Source organism: Pseudophryne corroboree, chromosome 4 (genome assembly GCF_028390025.1).
Source record: "Pseudophryne corroboree isolate aPseCor3 chromosome 4, aPseCor3.hap2, whole genome shotgun sequence".
Classification (NCBI taxonomy): Eukaryota; Metazoa; Chordata; class Amphibia; order Anura; family Myobatrachidae; genus Pseudophryne; species Pseudophryne corroboree.
In genome coordinates, this window is record NC_086447.1 from 46,923,941 (window position 1) to 46,942,804 (window position 18,864).

General features: G+C 45.2%; 1 protein-coding gene across 1 annotated transcript; it reads right to left on the reverse strand.

The window, feature by feature from the left end:
• Window positions 1-1,260: 1,260 nt before the first annotated feature.
• On the reverse strand, window positions 1,261-18,588 carry LOC134910819 (taste receptor type 2 member 39-like). Its single transcript, XM_063919203.1, has 6 exons — window positions 18,578-18,588; window positions 7,717-8,585; window positions 2,144-2,159; window positions 1,891-1,992; window positions 1,707-1,808; window positions 1,261-1,321 (listed from the first exon to the last, which is right to left on the reverse strand). The coding sequence occupies exons 1-6, from the start codon at window positions 18,586-18,588 to the stop codon at window positions 1,261-1,263; spliced, it is 1,161 nt and encodes a 386-aa protein (XP_063775273.1).
• Window positions 18,589-18,864: the final 276 nt, after the last annotated feature.

The following is an 18,864-nucleotide window of genomic DNA, read 5'->3' on the forward strand; positions in this document are numbered from 1 at the left end:
AAAAAAAACTATACCTGAAATATTCTTGCACAATGTGTGCCCTTACTTCGCTCCCCCACCGAATCTCCGCCCAACCCCATGCTCCTCATCAGGCAATTCCTCTGTTTGAGGAAGCTCCACGCGACTCCTTACAGCGATCTTATGTAGGATAGCGCACAGGACCACTATTTTACTTACCATCTCTGGCGAATACATGATGTCGCCACCAGTGCGGTGGAGCACACGAAAGTGTCCTTTAAGGACACCAATCGTGCGCTCCACCAGCTGTCTAGTGGCAGTAAGCGCGGTGTTAAATGCCGTCTGTGGTCCTGGCCTGGGCTTACGGTAAGGAGTCATGAGCCAGGGGGTGCAAGGATATCCACGGTTCCTGTTTGATGATAAGAAAATTAATAAATTATAATATTCTATTTTAAAAATATTATTGTAAGAAAAATGCCAAAAAACCTCACCCAATAACCACGTCTTGTCCTTGCATCGATCTTAATCTCTGCCATATCCCTGATTGTCTAATGACATAGGCATCATGAGAGTTCCCCGGGAACTTCGCATTCAGGGACAGGATCTGGAGGGATGGCCCACAAACAACCATTACATTCAGAGAATGAAACAGTTTCCTGTTTCTATAAATGTCTTCATTATGTCTTGGTGGTACAATAGCTACATGTGTGCCATCCACAACCCCAATAACATGTGGGAAGCGACTACCATCTTCCTCAAATTGGCGCTTCACCACATCTAGGGCCCCAACATCCAAAGGCATAGCAATAAATTGCTTCACACGCTTGATGAAAGCCTGGCTGACACGCTGCAGGACCTTACTGAACTGGCCCTGCGACATGCCTACCAGATAACCCACAACATGCTGGTATGAACCAGTGGCAACAAAATGTAACACAGCAAGGAATTGTGTCAATGCTGGTATTGCTGTAGGATACCTAATGGAATGTTCTAGATCACTCTCTATTATGGAGAGAGTGTCTAGGATTAGATGAGGTGGCAGCCTGTATCTGCGCAAAACCACATCATCAGGCATCCCAAAAAGGAGGACACGGGTACGGAAAATTGGTGGCCTAGCACGCCTCCGTTGCCTTGGTTGATGAGGAGCCGGTTGCGGTTTGAGGGCTTGCAGCGGTTGGGGTGGGAGTGGTTCCGTGGGTTGGGGTGGGAGGGCGGGCTTCAGCAGCCACATAAATGGACATCACCAACTTAAAATGAAGGTAAGAATATTGATTTAAAGAATTCAATTATAAACACACATTGTCAGCCATAATCAAAGTCAAAGTGTATGGGTGTTAACTTACTGCAGGAGCATACGACATTTCTACACGAATAAAATACGGGTTAAAAATAAAAAAATGGAAACAAAAAAATAAAAAAACATTTAGCTAATTATTTCAAACATAGGGAAACATCACAAATCAAAATTAATTGGAGATTTCAAACATACCCATATAATAACTGACACAAAATATATTCAAACAACTAAGTATGAATAATGTAAAATACTTTTCCAATTCTAAAAAACAAAAAAACAAAAAGAGATTCCTTTCGTAGCTAATACAGCAAATAACAGCCCTACTTTGATTTAAATAAATGCTTAGTAAACCAAAAATAAAAACCTACTACATAGATTAATGGCACAAAAAATGTATTAACTGAAAATTGCTACAAACACACTCCAGTACACACAGGTATAGGCTACTTACCTGCTCAATAAATGTGGGGGAAATTGGCCTTGTACAAATAACTCAAAAAAAGCCGACTTGGCAGAAAACAAAATGTGGCTTGGAGAGCCAAAAATGAGACACCTACAAGAGACACAGAAGGAGTCTAAGAGATCATATAGACAAATACAAAAAACAGCAGGACACACAGGTATAGGCTACTTACCTGCTCAATAAATGTGGTGGAAATTGGCCTTGTACAAATAACTCAAAAAAAGCCGACTTGGCAGAAAACAAAATGTGGCTTGGAAAGCCAAAAATGAGACACCTACAAGAGAAATCCAAAAAACTGTATGAACAATATAACATACACACTGTAAAGTACAGCAAAAAGAAAAAAGAAACACTAAACAAGTTAAATATCAAACAGCTATCCTCAACAATATATAAAGCCAGTTCCATTGCACCACCATACATACTTGGCTTGATAATTGACTAATGTAGGAATAATTACAAAATACACTTAGTCAAAAAAACGCACTACGCTATCCAAAATGTTCAAAGCGAATAAACGGACATCTGTCTGCAAGACAATGCTAAAATTACTCACTCTGCAAAGCACCAAAGACGACCACCTTCGATTAGAACACAGCAGTTTTTAACATCATACACCCACTCACAGGCTGCAAACAAGGCTCTTAAATAAGCAGTACAATCAGTAACACAATTAGCATAATTTACACCTGTGTGACTTTTTGCTGCGCACGTAGCTATAAATAGCTACACACCTGGGCATACAGACATGTCATTAGCAACATGGCTACTTGTGAGTATTTGTCGGCAGAGATGGAGCGCGTGCGGCAGCAGCAGGTCGCATTGGCACAAAGACAAATCGCATTGCGTCGCCAAATGATGGAATCCGCCTCTGCGGATTCTGAAGAAGCAGGACCCAGTACTAGAGAAATTCCAGCTTCTGAAACCCAGCAGTTAGGAGGGGTTACCCTGCCAGACAGACAGACTGGGGAAACTGAGGAACATTCAGCATTAGCCGCACAACCACAACATACACAAGCAGCTAGTGATGAGGAAGATGGTGACGAGGAACGCGATCAAAGCTCACAGGCTACTTCAAGGCGAAAAAAAAGGCAGCCCGCATTCACTAAGAGGGAGTTGCGTGTTTTGGTCACACAGGCCATGTCAAAAATACATAGAGGACCCAAAAACATGGGTGCTGCTACGAAAGATCGAATCTGGAGGGACATCACTCATTCTGTGAATGAAGTCGGCTCTATAGTCCGAACATCCCAGGAAGTTAGACGATGGTAAGTGTATATTGGCAGTCCATTATCTGTGCAAAGTATTATTAAAAAACTAGTTACATGTGATGTTGTCTATAGCAACCGAACATGTGTCCTATATATTAAAGCAGGAATTTATTCTAAAAATATACCTTGCCCCTATTTACCCTAACATATGTAGTTGGGTCGACTTCAAATCCCGCCTGAAGGGCAAGAGGTCTGCGGAGTGGAATGCCTCAAGGGCTACAGGGGGCGGACCATCTGTCGCTGTGGAGTATACCGAGTTGGAGGAGATGGCGATGGACTGTGTCAGTTATGAGGAGGGGACAGGGGTGTCTCATATGGACACGGATCTGCCTGAAATACTGACGGGACATGACTTGCCAGGTAAGTTTTCACACATATTTGTATTGTTTATTTGGTTTTGTTACAAAAGTCTCATATTGTTTTTTTCTTCACTTTTTCCACACATTCTTCTATTTGTTTGTACATAACACAGCACAGGAGGGTTAGCAGGTAAAGTCACAGGAGAGTTATGTGGCTGAGGCTGAGGTGGAGGGACCTAGTGGGTCTGGCAGTGTGGGACCCCAAATCCCACCTATCCAGGTTCCAACTGGCCCCCCCACCCAACCCTCTGCTATCCCTGAGATCCTGCTTGAAATAGCTAGGTATGGTGAGAGCCTAAATGCTTTTCAGAATGGTGTCATCCGGGAGGTAAGCCAGACAGCTGTCCGGCTCACTGAGCACCGAACCAGTGTTGAGCAAGGTGTTGCTCAACTCTGCCAAGGTCTGGCAGAGATCAGGCAGGGACAAGATCAACTTGCCTCCTCATTCCCAAACCTTGCAAATAACATCTTGCAAGGGCTCCAGACCATCACTGTCTCCCTTGCCCACAGTGGCAGAGAGCCAACCACATCGGCTCCTTCCCCTGCCCCTGCCCAGGAAGTACAGCACACTGGGCAGGGCCCATGAAGGTCGCTCCGCAGACCAAGCCAAGAAGAACAGCATCAGGCGGGGAAAAAAAAAGAAAGTGATGTCTCTCCAAATGGGCAGCACCCATGTTTTACATGTTGTCTCTATGTATTTTTTGTGTAGGCTTGTGTGGCCAGAATGGCTAACTCCCTCTTAGTAAAATGTATTATTTATGTTTTGATATATTGTAGCCTGTGAGCTTTTTTTCAAGTACACCAAAGCCATCTTCCTCTTCCTAGTGTGCTGTGTATTGTTGTGTTTGTGTGGTGGCTCCTGAATCTTTCTCAGTTCCCCAAATATATATGTCTGGCAGGGTGTTTACACCATATTATTTATTTGCATTTAAAATATTATTTTGTCAGTAGCTGGAGTTTCCCTAGTACTGAGTTCTGCTATGTCATTTGTGTCAGTGACATCTGCTTGCTGCTTGGTCCATCTTTGCCTGTGATACTCACCTGTAGCCATGTTGTTTTGATCACTAAATATATTACAGCAGTAATAAAACAAATATTAAAAAAAAAAAGTTTGTGTACTTTATTAAAGTTAATGCATTATGTTAAGCTTAGTCCAGGAAAGTTTGCCAAAGCATATAGACACTTGGGGAACAAGGGTTACAATCTGAAAAAACATACAAGCATTGCATCTTTAAAAATGCAACAGGTATTCCTTGCACCACACTTTAATGTCCATATTATCAAAATAGTCACGACTCGGGTTTTGTTTGACTATGGGCAACAGGACATAATTGTAAACATTGCCAGATATTCTAACCAAAGCCAAAAATGTATTTAAGTAAAAAATTAAGTGTATGCTGCATTATGTTGGTCCTGATATTTGGGATATACAAAGGTAACATTTGATGTAGTTTAGATGTTGCTGATGTAGTTTAGAAGTTTGGTTAATTTAACTTGTTTGCATTTGGTAGTATTTCACACATTAAAACATGCGCTTAACATCAATGTTTAGCCAAAAACTTGCCCCAAAATAAAAACCTTCTTTGGCAGTGTGACAGATTTATAGGTGCTTGGAATAAACATGTAATGTGTCCACAGAATTGCTGTTTGCAGTACTTCAGCAGAACAGTGTTTAGCAAGTAATTGGGCAACAGATGAATGGGCTCTCCAATTAACTACTAATTAGTGCATACACACTTGTAACACTACTTCGCAAATGCAGAGTAACTGCAGACCTACTCGGCTGCTGCAGCAAGATTGCGAGGAATTGCTAAATTAAGTTTAACATCGAAAATGCATTTCTGCGAAAAACACGCCTACTGCTAATTGCATACTCCCACACTAGACGCCCACTTTCACGCCCATGTCGTCAGATTGCGAAGTCGCGCCTCTGTCACGCCTTCACCACTCCTTGTTTTCGTTTCTATGTTACGAGCAGTTTTCTTTGTAGTATTTTTGCACGAGTGTCGTATCGTTCTGCTCGCGCATGCGTATTTGCGCTTTTGCGCATGCGCGTTTACTTGTTTCTCGCCGTTTGCGATGCGATGAATCTCTGCGAACAACTCGGAATGAGGGCCATGATTTTAGCGTTTTTTATCAATTCTTTAAAAAAAATCTGGATACAAAAACAAAACCAGTAATGTGGTTTATGCAAAACCAAAACCCTCTGACGAATTACAAAAAGGCCAGCGCATGTCTCTAATGAAAACATTATAAGCAATCGCTTTAAAAACAAATTTATTAGGTCTCCACCAAAGAAGTCTATGCAACCTGTAATCATAGTGGGAACTTAAGGGTAAAGTTACCGGCCCTACTCAGTTCCATTATTTAAGTGTAACAATACTGTAATTATAAGTAGGGCCTGCATTCTGAGAAAAAAGGCACTAGATTACGCAATTCATACATTAAAAAACATAGAGCAGTCCTGTAAATTGCTAATCTTTTATTTTATGTGTTTCTTATTTATTACATTTTGAGCATCAATAAAATATGCTGAGTGACAGCTTATTTTATAGCAAATTTATAAAAGAAGACTGATAAGCCATTGTAATATCAGGATAAGCCAATGGTAGCTTAACAAAAAAGTATTTTGTACTAATAAAAACATTTTTAATTAAGACCACTCACATAAACAAAAAAAATTCCCCACCAACATTATAAATGAACTACAGATTATTATATTGGTAATATTTTCAATTTGCTCACACAGAGTATCATACTCCAGACCATATGTATATCAGACATTCTCCTGACCATCAGGCTACATCTCCCAGCTTCAGTAAAAGTCACTAGAAGCACACAAAGCAATTATATAATATGACTGATGGTATAACTACTGTGTATCTGATTTACAATCCGAGCAGTACAACAATACATTGCTATCAACTGAGAAGCATGTGATGCTAATGAGAATATATCCCAAAGACCAGTATGTAAGGAGAAGACTAACAGTATAACTGAAAAATTGGATTACTGCTCACAGACAATTATAATGGGTGGTGGCAACCAGAGAGATTATGGAAAACCAAAATGGCTTCAGGATCACATGGGGCAGACCTATTGTCCCAGACCTATTGTCCTCCAACTATCAGTGAATGCAGATTTGTGTTGGAGGGCGGGGGATGTTGTTGGCAGAGGTCCCCAGCTCATGGACCCAACAGAAACATAGAGGGCCATAAAGAGACTAGAGGAGGAACAGATGTTGCCAGCCAGGCATTCTGACCAAGCTACTGGAGTCAGGAATGGGGGAGGAAAGATGCAGTGGGCAGGGTTGTAGAGAACCGAGGAGGTAAGTGGTAGAAAGAAAGTGGAAAAACTGAAGGGGATGAGAAACTGAGGGTCATTAAAATGGTTGGAGGGGAGGTTGGGTATAACAAATAGAAGAAGAAAAAACAGGCAGGGGAAGATAAAAACAAAAACAGTAAAATAATAAAAGAAAAAGCAGAAATTTAAATGGAAAAGAGGAAATAACATACAATTCAAGAAAAGTGAAAATAAATGAGAAAAAATTGAAAAAGAAACAGGCGAAACAGAAAAAAATATAATGTATAGAAAGTACTGGTCACCACAATGGAGCAATGTCACTCAGCTGAAATACAAAGTGTAGAAGTGGCTGCATCTTCTATGTGAGCACATTCCTGCCCAGATAATTGGGCAGGTCATTCATTCCACCTGCCCGTCATTACCTACAGCCGAACCTCATATTCATCAACTTGCAGGGAGAAATCTGTTAAAAGGCAGCTTGGGTACAGGTACCCATCACATTTCAGCCAACACGCAGCCTTTTTTAAGGATTTAGATTTAAACTGTACTGTTTATTTACAGTCATTGCAAAAAGCACAGGAATTGTTATACCCTATTCTAATTTATGTAGAAAATATATTCACAAAATCAAGCTATATTAGTGGTTCCCACGGCACCCTAAAGTATCCAAATTATTTTCACTGCACCCCTAGGTCAAAACTTTCTTATTGAGAAATCTAGAAGAAAGTGTTAAATTAAGTAGATTGAGTATATACAGAATGTCATCCTAGGGTTCAATTTTGTGGTGTGGTTCAGGATTTGTTCCATCATATCTAGATATGTTATGATAGACAGTCACCAACAGTGGTTTTGCCTATTACATTGAACATAAATGGGTCCTGGACCACCTACCCAGGGCAGCCCTGCAAGTGTCCCGGGGCACCTCAGGGTGCCACGGCGCACAGTTTGAGAACCACTGAGCTACACTATTGTCAAACTTAAAACTAAAGTATAGCCTGTGATTACATTGTAGATAATATGTGAAACAGGACATCTTAAATTATTGCACTTGGCCATTTGGATTACTGGTTCGTGCACAGCACAGAGCAGCAAGGAAAGAGCGCTTCAGTTTTGCATTGCTGGTTATTAATACAACAGAGTGCAAGCTTGGGTAGGCAGAGGTGCAGATAGTGCACACCAATATATAGGCTGGATTTCCTGATTGGTAATATAAAATCATCAAGTTTGAACTTATAAAGTACAGAGCATATAAGAACAGAAAAGAGACCATGTTTCTAATGGCCCTTATGTGGGAGTCTAATTGGGTATTAGTGAACCCTGAATCTTTGCTGCTTATATTCTGGGTGTGTTTCAGGAGTGATGCAATCAGAAGATAAATGGCTGTGCAGAATATGAGGAATGGTACCAAAGTTCCCATGAAAAAGATGATAAATACATTTTCAGAATTGACATCTACAGTTACATCTCCAAAGCTAGAGCTGTTACTATCCTGGGTAGAATTCATGTGGCTTCCTGGGTACATGTACCATATGTTGGGAAGACTGGAGAGAATAGACACCAGCAGTGATGTCAGGAGCAGCCAGGGGACCATCCTGGAGATGTTCATCTTAAGTCTCATGAATAATCTGTTGCTGTAGCTTGTGATCTTCACGCAGTAGAACACGCAGAGCACGGTGCCCCACCACAGGCTGCAGAATGCCACAGACATAGATGATGTGATATAATATATAGAATCCTCTATTGTCACAAATGAGTGAGCAATAGTTGCCCTAGCAGCCTCCTTGAGACACATAATTAGAAGAATGATCCTCACCGCTCCCAGGCTGGCCATGATAGTGTCAATGGTTTGAAGAGTTTGACCCGTCAGCCACCAAATAAGGATTTTTGTCATAATAAATGCATTGAGAAGTACTCCGATGGCTGTCACAGAACAGCTGACAAATAATAAAAGAATAAAAGTGGGAAAATACATATTTTTTCCACAGAATAATGAATTATTGTCAGAGCTTCTGATTTCTTCACAACCATCTAGAACCGTCTGATGTATGATGTGACAAGAAACGATAAGTTAACAGGTTAATATTAAACAGTGAGTTGTTTACTTTATGTTTTGCGTGACATTTGGCTGCCAATCTACAAATAGCTACTGCATGTCAGATTTACATTTGAACATTTGAATGCAATGAGTAAATTAGCTACATAAACCAATGTCAGGTGCAGATGTGTCCTCATATTTATAGCCTCAATGCGCCACACAGCGGGAAATGCCTGGCGCGAGTCAACCTTTCAGGTCATCTCTGCCTTTTCGGGCATGTTGGACATTTTTTCAAACAGGTAAATTTACTAAAGGCAAACACGACAGTGTTGTATCAAATGAGCTTGAAAACATGGGTGAAATCACAAATACGATCAAATACACAATCGGCCATACTCAGAAGTACTTTCCATAGCAAACATAAGTACACGGAAATTTACCAAGAATCGTGTTTGCAAACATAACCGAGAATTAGGTAAACTTGGGCGGTGGGTGCGAGATGGGCGAGTGGGACTGAGTGTGTACTGGGGAGACGCTGAGTGGCAGTAGCATGCTGCAAGGACAGTACTGCAAGGAGTGAGCTGCAAAGACAGGGCGGCTGGAACATTGGACAGTGCTGCTGCAGGGAAGATGGAAAGCAAAGTAGAAGAACATTGCTGAGGGCCGTCCAGACATGGCCCGGATATGCAACTATCACATTTCTTAAACATTTATGTTTAATTTTTTTCACCACAGTGATTGTATTATTCATTACTGTTCTGTTGTTGAATATTGTTTCTCTTCACAGCTAAGCTATAGTACCATATTTTATTGCATAGTTTGTATTGTCTTTCTGAAGGTAACATGGAGCTAGGTTTTTATTAACTCAATGAGTGGGGCCGTGATTTAGAGTCTCATTCTGTGCATGACGTGCATTATTATTAATATTACATTTTATTTATAAGGCGGCACATGTGTTTCGCAGCGCCGTACAAAGGACAGTACAGGGAGACAGAACATAGCATTACAGTAAATAAATAACAGAAATAGAGTACAGGTAACATAGAGCACCACACATTCTCAAGACATAATACAGCTAAGATGTAAGTATTGAGGGATTGATCATCGTACTACTAGAGGTTGGTGGCCATAGATAGAGATGAGCCTTTACTTGCAGGGTAAAGATGGTCTTTGAGTAGGGGAGAGCTGCGAGTGAAATGTGTCAAGACGAGGGCTTAGATAACAAGAGAAAAGAGGGCCCTGCTCTGAAGAGCTAACAATCTAGTGGGGAGGGGCGACAGACAGATGACAAGAGGTGCAGGCAAGGGGGAATTAGTCTGATGGCAGTATGCAAGCAAAGCTGAGATGTTCACGGCATGAGGCAGGGGGTGGAGGCGCGGCTTCAGGACTAGGTTGTGCATCGGAAGGGTATGCTTTGATGAATAGGTGGGTTTTTAGTGCCCGTTTGAAACTTTGCAAGGTCGGGGAGAGTCTAATGGAGCGGGGGAGTGCATTCCACTGAAGGGGGGCAGCACAGGCATAGTCTCGAACACGAGCATGGGAAGCAGTGACCAGGGTGGTGGAGAGGCGACGGTCATTAGTCGACTGTGGGGGGTGGGAGGGAGTATGAAGGAAGAGGAGGTTGGAGATGTAGGAAGCAGTGGAATTAGAGATGGCCTTGTATGTGATGGTGAGGAGTTTGAAGAGGATTCTGTAGGGGAATGGGAGCCAGTGTAGATTTTGGCGAAGGGGAGTGGCAGATGTGGTGCGGCGGGAGAGGAAGATAAGCCTAGCTGCAGAGTTTAAGACAGAATGGAGGGGAGCAAGATGGGAGCAAGCAAGGCCAGTGAGGAGAACATTGCAGTAGTTGAGTCGTGAAATGACTACTGAGTGGATGATGAGTTTAGTTGCACTCTGGAAGAGATATGGCCTGGTACGAGCAATGTTGCGTAGCTGGAAACGACAGGATTGTGCCAGAGCTTGGATGTGGGGTGCAATGGAGAGGGAGGAGTCAAGAGTGACACCCAAGCAGCGGAGTTGGGTAACGGGGGAGATGGTGGTGTTGTCAACAATGATAGAGATATTGGTCGGGGGTATTGCTCTAGATGGGGGGAAGATGATGAGTTCAGTTTTGTCCATGTTGAGCTTCAGAGAGCGCTCAGACATCCAGGAGGAGATTGCGGAGAGGCAACTGGAAACCTTGGAGAGTATAGAGGGGGACAGATCAGGAGAGGAGAGGTAGAGTTGTGTGTCATCAGCATAGAGGTGGTGTTGAAGGCCAAAGGAGTTTATGAGCTCACCCAGGGAAGAGTTGTACAGGGAGAACAGAAGGGGTCCAAAGACAGAACCCTGGGGGACACCAACAGGAAGGATGGAAGGGTGTGAGGTGGTGCTGGAGGCAGACACAAAGAAGGAGCGGTTAGTGAGGTAAGAAGAAAACCAGTCAAGGACAGTGCTAGAGAGGCCAGCGTTTTGGAGTGTGCGCAGGAGGAGAGGATGATCTATGGTGTCAAAGGCAGCAGAGAGGTCCAGAAGGATGAGCAGAGAGAAGTGGCCCTTGGATTTGGCCGAAAGCAGGTCATTGGTGACTTTCACCAGGGCAGTCTCAGTTGAGTGAAGTGGGCGAAAGCCAGATTGTAGTGGATCGAGGATGGAGTTGTCAGAGAGGTGGCATGTGAGACAGCTGTAGACCAGTCGTTCAAGTAATTTGGAGGCGAACGGGAGAAGAGAGATGGGGCGGTAGTTAATGGGTGATGAGGGGTCAAGGTTGGGTTTTTTGAGAATAGGTTAGACCAGAGCATGTTTGAATGGCGAGGGGAAGATGCCGGTAGAGAGGGACAGGTTAAAGAGGTGAGCAAGGTGGGAGCTGGCAGTGGGGGAGAGGGAGCGGAGAAGATGGGAGGGAAGGGGGTCCAGGTGGTAGGTGGAGGGAGGGAGGATAAGATGAGGGAGTGGACTTCCTTTTCAGAAGTGGGACGGTAGGAGGACAGGGTGGGATAGATGGAGGGGAGGGATAGAGGGGGCAGGGGGGTAGCAGAGGGGTGACGGCGGGAGATGTCGTGTTGGATGTCCTCAATTTTGGAGATGGAGAAGGAGGCAAAGTGAGTGGCAATGAGGGAGGATGGGAGGGGAGGAGGAGGAGGGCGAAGGAGAGTGTCAGGAATCCGCAGTCTCCATTGCATCACTTCCAGTGAACAGGGCTCTCCTGGCTTCAGTCCTCTGTCCTCAGAGTATCTCCTGTGAATTGGACCTGTGGAACTACAGGTCCCAGCAGTTCCAGTTCTGTTCCAGTCTTCAGTCTCCTGCAGCCCACAGCTCACCGTGCTCCACCTAACCAGTTTTATCTTTTGGTAACCACTGGTTCCAGCCAGCAGCCTGGAATACACAGTGTTTCTAGTTAAACAGCATTTACTCCAGGTGCACTACTGATCCCAGCCAGCCACCAGCAGTGCATGGCATTAACTGTCTAGAGTGTTATTCTCCCGGTTAATCACCAGCTCCAGTTAACTCACAGCTGATCTGGACACCCAATCCAGCAGGGTGTGTTCTCACAGAGATCATCTAATCATCACAGACCAAGGTGTTTAAACTCCAGTTCCTGGCTCAGTCTCATGGCCTTGGACAACACGTCACATTCTGTGAACAGGCGGCTCCTGTTTGCAATCCTCTGTCTACAGAGATATCCTTGTGTATTGGACCTGTGGAACTACAGGTCCCAGCTGTTCCAGTTCCGTTCCAGTTTCCAGCTGTTCCAGTTCCGTTCCAGTTTCTAGCTGTTCCTGTGGAACTACAAGTTCCAGCAACCTCTCCAGCTCTCCTGCGACATTCAGTGTGCAAGTTCCTGTGTTCCAGTCTCCAGTTCCCCTGTGTTCCTGGTTACCTACCTGTTCCTCCGTGTTCCTGGTTACCTGCTTGTTACTCCGTGTTCCTGGTTATCCTACTACAGCTCCGTGGAACTACAAGCATCAGCAACTCCTGCATTCATTTACAGGCTTCACACCAATCTCCAACACAGTGTGCTTCAGCCTCAGCTGTAGAGACTCCATCTCCAGGTGCAGCTCATCACCTCACCTGTGAATCAGCTTGCAAGCTGCCTGTGCTTTCCCAATAGCACTGTGAACCCTGCATCAAGTCTTCTGCATCTGCTACCAGGTTTGCTACCAATATCATCACCTCTGCTGGCTCCTCGTTTTAATCATCTCTGGTTCCCATACCAGCATATTGCCATAGACTCTCACTGTTTTGCCATAGACTCTCACTGTTTTGCCATAGACTCTCAGCTTCCACGCTGCACCATACCCATTGCATTTATTATTGTTTATTTCTCCAAGTATTCCTGCTGCCATATTGTTTTATCTTTCTGCTTAATAAACAACATTGCGCACATGCGCATGAATCCAATCCAGTTTCCTCACTTCTTCCATCCTACCTCCACTGACCCACGAGCGCCCCCTCCGGGGACACAAACCAAACCGAACCTGACAGTTTGTCCAAGGCCGATGGACTCGGATGGTGGTCAGAATGTGGGGTCAGGGGCCTTACAAAATCTGGTCTCCCGTTTGGATGGTCAAGAGGCTGCGCAGCAGCAGATGTTCCAGTTTCTACAGGGAATGTCTATCCGTTTGGATACCATGCAGCAATCCCTTCCAAGTTCTGTTGTTTCTCCAGTTCCTGTTCAAGTCACTCCTGCTCCAGTCATTTCAACTTTCCCTGCACAATCTGTTCCTGTGGATGGATCTTGCTCAAGTCAGTCCTATGGCAGTCCCATCACAGCTAATTCTCTTGAGAGAGCGACTTCCTCCTTTGAAAGCTTCAAGACTCCTTTGTTGTCTGCTGTGAACTCTGAACCAATAAGCACTCTTTATCATCTATTGGAACAACTTCAAAGTCTCCTAACAAAAATCATTCCAATGATGCCAGAAATCCTGGGTGGTGCTTTAAACGCAGTGAAGAGTACTGCTCAAAGTATTGAGACTAGTGCGACCTCCGTGTCAACTTTTCTTCAAACTAAAGTCTCTTCTCCTATGCAGAGAGAGGGCAGATTCCAGAGCTACCCGCGCTCCAAACTCACAGAAGCTGAACGCCGGCATCGCAAGCAGCTTCACCTCTGCTTTTACTGTGGGAGTTCTAGTCATCTTATTAAGGACTGTTCCTTCCGCAACTCAAAAGTTGGTGACAGGCTCCAGCATTACAGTGTTTTCACCTGCAAACCTTCCAACTTATCCTCTACAGTTTCAAGTTCCTTTACCCCGGACAGGAGTGTCCAAAAAGTATACGATTGGGGTCCTGTGACAAATAGACCCAATCCCAAGTTCAGAAATCAACAGAGACTATCTATGTTACCCATAACTAAAGTAGTTTCTGTGCCTACAGCCCGAGAAGGGGCATCCGTGCCTACAGCCCGAGAAGGGGCATCCGTGCCTACAGCCCGAGAAGGGGCATCCATGCCTACAGCCCGAGAAGGGGCATCCATGCCTACAGCCCGAGAAGGGGCATCTGTGCCTACAGCCCGAGAAGGGGCATCCGTGCCTACAGCCCGAGAAGGGGCATCCGTGCCTACAGCCCGAGAAGGGGCATCCGTGCCTACAGCCCGAGAAGGGGCATCCGTGCCTACAGCCCGCGAAGGGGCGTCTGTGTCTACAGCCCCAGGTGGGGCATCTGATGTTCAGGTTCCAGAAGTGGCATCCGGGCATGCAGCTCAGAGAAGTGTGTCTGATCTATTAACCCCAGGAGGGGTCTTTGGAGTTTCAGCCTCAGGTGAGGAATCCAGGGCCAAGATCCCAGGAGGAATTCTTAAAGCCACATATACAGACATGAACTTTTGTTTGCCAACTTCAGAGAGTGCTACCAGCTCAGTACCACTCCAAGAGGGATCATCAGAACATCCGGATTCTGTCTATACAGAGTCAAGTGTCAATGGACCTAGCCCGGTTCCAGCCGTCGGTCCAAAGTCTTCACTGGTTCCAGCCAGCCTGAGTGGCTCCAATGATGGGCTACCTCCTTCGGTTCCAGCCGATTCCAGAATACTTGGATCAAATCCGGTCCTATCCGTCAGTCCGAGTACTCCACCGGTTCCTGCCGATTCAAGCTCTTCCGGACCCAATCCGGTCCCATCCGTCTGTCCGGATCAGCCTCCTCTGGTTCCAGCCAGCCCGAGTAGCTCTGTTTCCAATGCTGAGCTACCTCCTTCGGTTCCAGCCGATTCCAGCATCCTCGGATCAAATCCGTTCCTATCCGTCAGTCCGAGGACTCCTTCGGTTCCAGCCGATTCCAGTCTCTTTGTATCAAATCCGGTTCTATCCGTCAGTCCGAAGACTCCTGCGGTTCCAGCCAGTTCAAGCTTATCTGGACCCAATCCGGTCCCATCCGTCTGTCCAGATCAGCCTCTTACAGTTCAAGTCAATTCAAGTAGTCCTGGACAAATCCCTGTTCCATCCGTTTGTCCAAAGTTGTCGTCGGTTCCTGCCGATTCCAGTTCCTCTGAACCCGGTGTGGTTCTCTCCAGTGTTTCAAGTAAGCAACTCCTGTCGCTATGTCCAGAGTCTACAGTTCTTTCAGATATTGCAGTTGCCTCAACCCAGATGGAGGCTCTACGCATCTCACCCCAAGATGAAGCTTCTAGCGTTCTGTTAACCTCAGCAGAGAATTCCCGTCAGTCAATCCAGGAGATGACGTCCTCTCTCCACCCTCGAGCATTTCAAGTTGATTCTACTCCTGCTTCTGAATGCTTATTCCAGTCCTCAACTCTCAGGTGTCCTACATTGTCTTCCGAGACTTCAACTGACATTCAGCCTTCCAAGTGTCCACTAGATACAAATGCTCCAGTCTACTTTGATGGTGACTATGCTCAGTTCCGTGCAGTGGCGAGCCAATACCTCACTTTTACTGAGTCAGAATCTTCAGTGAGTATTACTCCAGCCAATGCAATCAGATACTTCCTCCTGTTCTTCAAAGGTAGAGCACTGGACTGGGCGAATCCTCTCATTGAATCTAAAGATCCGCTACTGAGTGATCTTCCCGCTTTCTGCGAAGCCGTAAAACAGGAGTTTGCTCCAAAGTTTATGCATTCAAAGTCATCTGGGCATTCCGGCCAATTTGTCAACAGTTTGTCTACTGCTAAATCCTCTCCAACATCTCTGTCTGTGCAAGATCAGGATACATTAGACCAAGCTATTAAAGATTTCCAAGCTGCAAAGTCAAGACAAGGTTCTCAGACTTCAGATTTGAAAGTTGCATATACTTCCGTGTCTCCATCCTACAGCAACACTTCTGAAAGTATTGACTCCCCGGATTCAACATCTGCTCAGTCTTCTGATCAGTCTTCCAGTTCTCAGTTTTTCGACTCAACTCTTTCCAAACACGATCAGGTTCTGTTGAATCAATGTATCAGAGATTTCAAGAATTACAAGAATTGGAGAGCTCAAAAACCAGTTCAAAGTCTACCATCTGTTGATGTAAGTATTGGCTATGCTGCCGTTACCCCTAGTCTTGGTGTCTCATATAGCTTCAAATCTACTGGTCCACAGGTTGTCTCAGATACTGTTGTTCCTAAACAAAAGGCTCCCATGACCACACTAGACCTGGACTCTGACTCTGAAAGTGAGTTTGTTGATGACGACTCAAGTTACATTATGGGAGGTTCTATCCTTCCTAGCTATGCCTTTTCCCAGGAAGTAAATTCTGTCTCAAATGACCATGAATGGTCTACTTGTTCTGACGAGGAAAATCTGTCTTCTGAAGATGAAAATTGGGAAGACTTTTGAGGACCTCTGCTTTTGTGTATTCCTAAGTTCTTTTTCAAGGTTCCTCCAAGTTCCAGCGTGGGTGTTCGGTGCCCACCCATAAAAGGGGGGGTACTGTCAGGAATCCGCAGTCTCCATTGCATCACTTCCAGTGAACAGGGCTCTCCTGGCTTCAGTCCTCTGTCCTCAGAGTATCTCCTGTGAATTGGACCTGTGGAACTACAGGTCCCAGCAGTTCCAGTTCTGTTCCAGTTTTCAGTCTCCTGCAGCCCACAGCTCACCGTGCTCCACCTAACCAGTTTTATATTTTGGTAACCACTGGTTCCAGCCAGCAGCCTGGAATACACAGTGTTTCTAGTTAAACAGCATTTACTCCAGGTGCACTACTGATCCCAGCCAGCCACCAGCAGTGCATGGCATTAACTGTCTACAGTGTTATTCTCCCGGTTAATCACCAGCTCCAGTTGACTCACAGCTGATCTGGACACCCAATCCAGCAGGGTGTGTTCTCACAGAGATCATCCAATCATCACAGACCAAGGTGTTTAAACTCCAGTTCCTGGCTCAGTCTCATGGCCTTGGACAACACGTCACATTCTGTGAACAGGCGGCTCCTGTTTGCAATCCTCTGTCTACAGAGATATCCTTGTGTATTGGACCTGTGGAACTACAGGTCCCAGCTGTTCCAGTTCCGTTCCAGTTTCCAGCTGTTCCAGTTCCGTTCCAGTTTCTAGCTGTTCCTGTGGAACTGCAAGTTCCAGCAACCTCTCCAGCTCTCCTGCGACATTCAGTGTGCAAGTTCCTGTGTTCCAGTCTCCAGTTCCCCTGTGTTCCTGGTTACCTACCTGTTCCTCCGTGTTCCTGGTTACCTGCTTGTTACTCCGTGTTCCTGGTTATCCTACTACAGCTCCGTGGAACTACAAGCATCAGCAACTCCTGCATTCATTTACAGGCTTCACACCAATCTCCAACACAGTGTGCTTCAGCCTCAGCTGTAGGGGCTCCATCTCCAGGTGCAGCTCATCACCTCACCTGTGAATCAGCTTGCAAGCTGCCTGTGCTTTCCCAATAGCACTGTGAACCCTGCATCAAGTCTTCTGCATCTGCTACCAGGTTTGCTACCAATATCATCACCTCTGCTGGCTCCACGTTTTAATCATCTCTGGTTCCCATACCAGCATATTGCCATAGACTCTCACTGTTTTGCCATAGACTCTCACTGTTTTGCCATAGACTCTCAGCTTTCACGCTGCACCATACCCATTGCATTTATTATTGTTTATTTCTCCAAGTATTCCTGCTGCCATATTGTTTTATCTTTCTGCTTAATAAACAACATTGCGCACATGCGCAGGAATCCAATCCAGTTTCCTCACTTCTTCCATCCTACCTCCACTGACCCACTAGCGCCCCCTCCGGGGACACAAACCAAACCGAACCTGACAGAGAGTGCATGATGTATGCGCACCTGGAGCAACCGTTACAGTGTGAGTACATCTGTGTGAGATGTGTGCGAACGACTGCCCTGGACGCCCAGGTAACTGATCTATAGCAAACTGTTACGCAACTGAGGGGTAATCACAATCTCAAGCAAAGTTTAGATACAACGGTGGAGGAGTTGTGGGGAGGGGGGACACACCGGTAGAGGAGGATGAGGACAATCAGATAGCATGCTGGGTCACGGTTAGAAGAAAGAAGAAGAGGGGGAGGGTAAGGCAGGACTTCTTTGATCTGCCATACCCCAATAAATTTGCTCCATTGGACGAAGATTCTGGGAATGGCAGTGAGGTAACGACGGAGCTGGAGGATACCGCTTACTCTAGCAACCGGAGGTGCTTTTCCTCCGGCACAGAGGGGGTGAAAGAAAGCAAGGCACCTAGTCAGATTGTGGTGGTAGTGGATTCTTTAATCAGAAAGACAAAGAAGGCAATCTGCTACAAGGACCATGATCATTGTACAGTCTGTTGCCTCCCGGGTACTCGGGTATGTCACATTGCAGACCAGGTAGAAAGATTGTTGGGAGGGACCGGGAAAGACCCAGGGGTTTTGGTACACGTTGGCACCAATGACAAAGTTAGTGGTAGGTGGGATGTCCTTAAGAAAGATTATAGGCACCTAGGCAAGAAACTAAAGGCAAGGACATCTAGGGTAATATTCTCTGAAATATTACCTGTGCAACATGCTATTCCAGGAAGGCAGAGGGAGATTAGGGAGGTAAATGTGTGGCTTAGAGACTGCTGTAGGAAAGAGGGGTTTGTGTTCTTGGAACACTAGGCAGACTTCTCAGTAAAGCACCATCTTTTTTGTCACGACGGATGGCATCTGAATGAGGAGGGGGCAGCAGTGCTGGGGAGAAAGATGGTTAGATGGTTGGAGGAGATTTTAAACTGTGTGCCTTGGGGGAGGGACAAGAAAGAATTAGTGGGACAACTAGACAGAGTAGAAAAGCGGGATGTA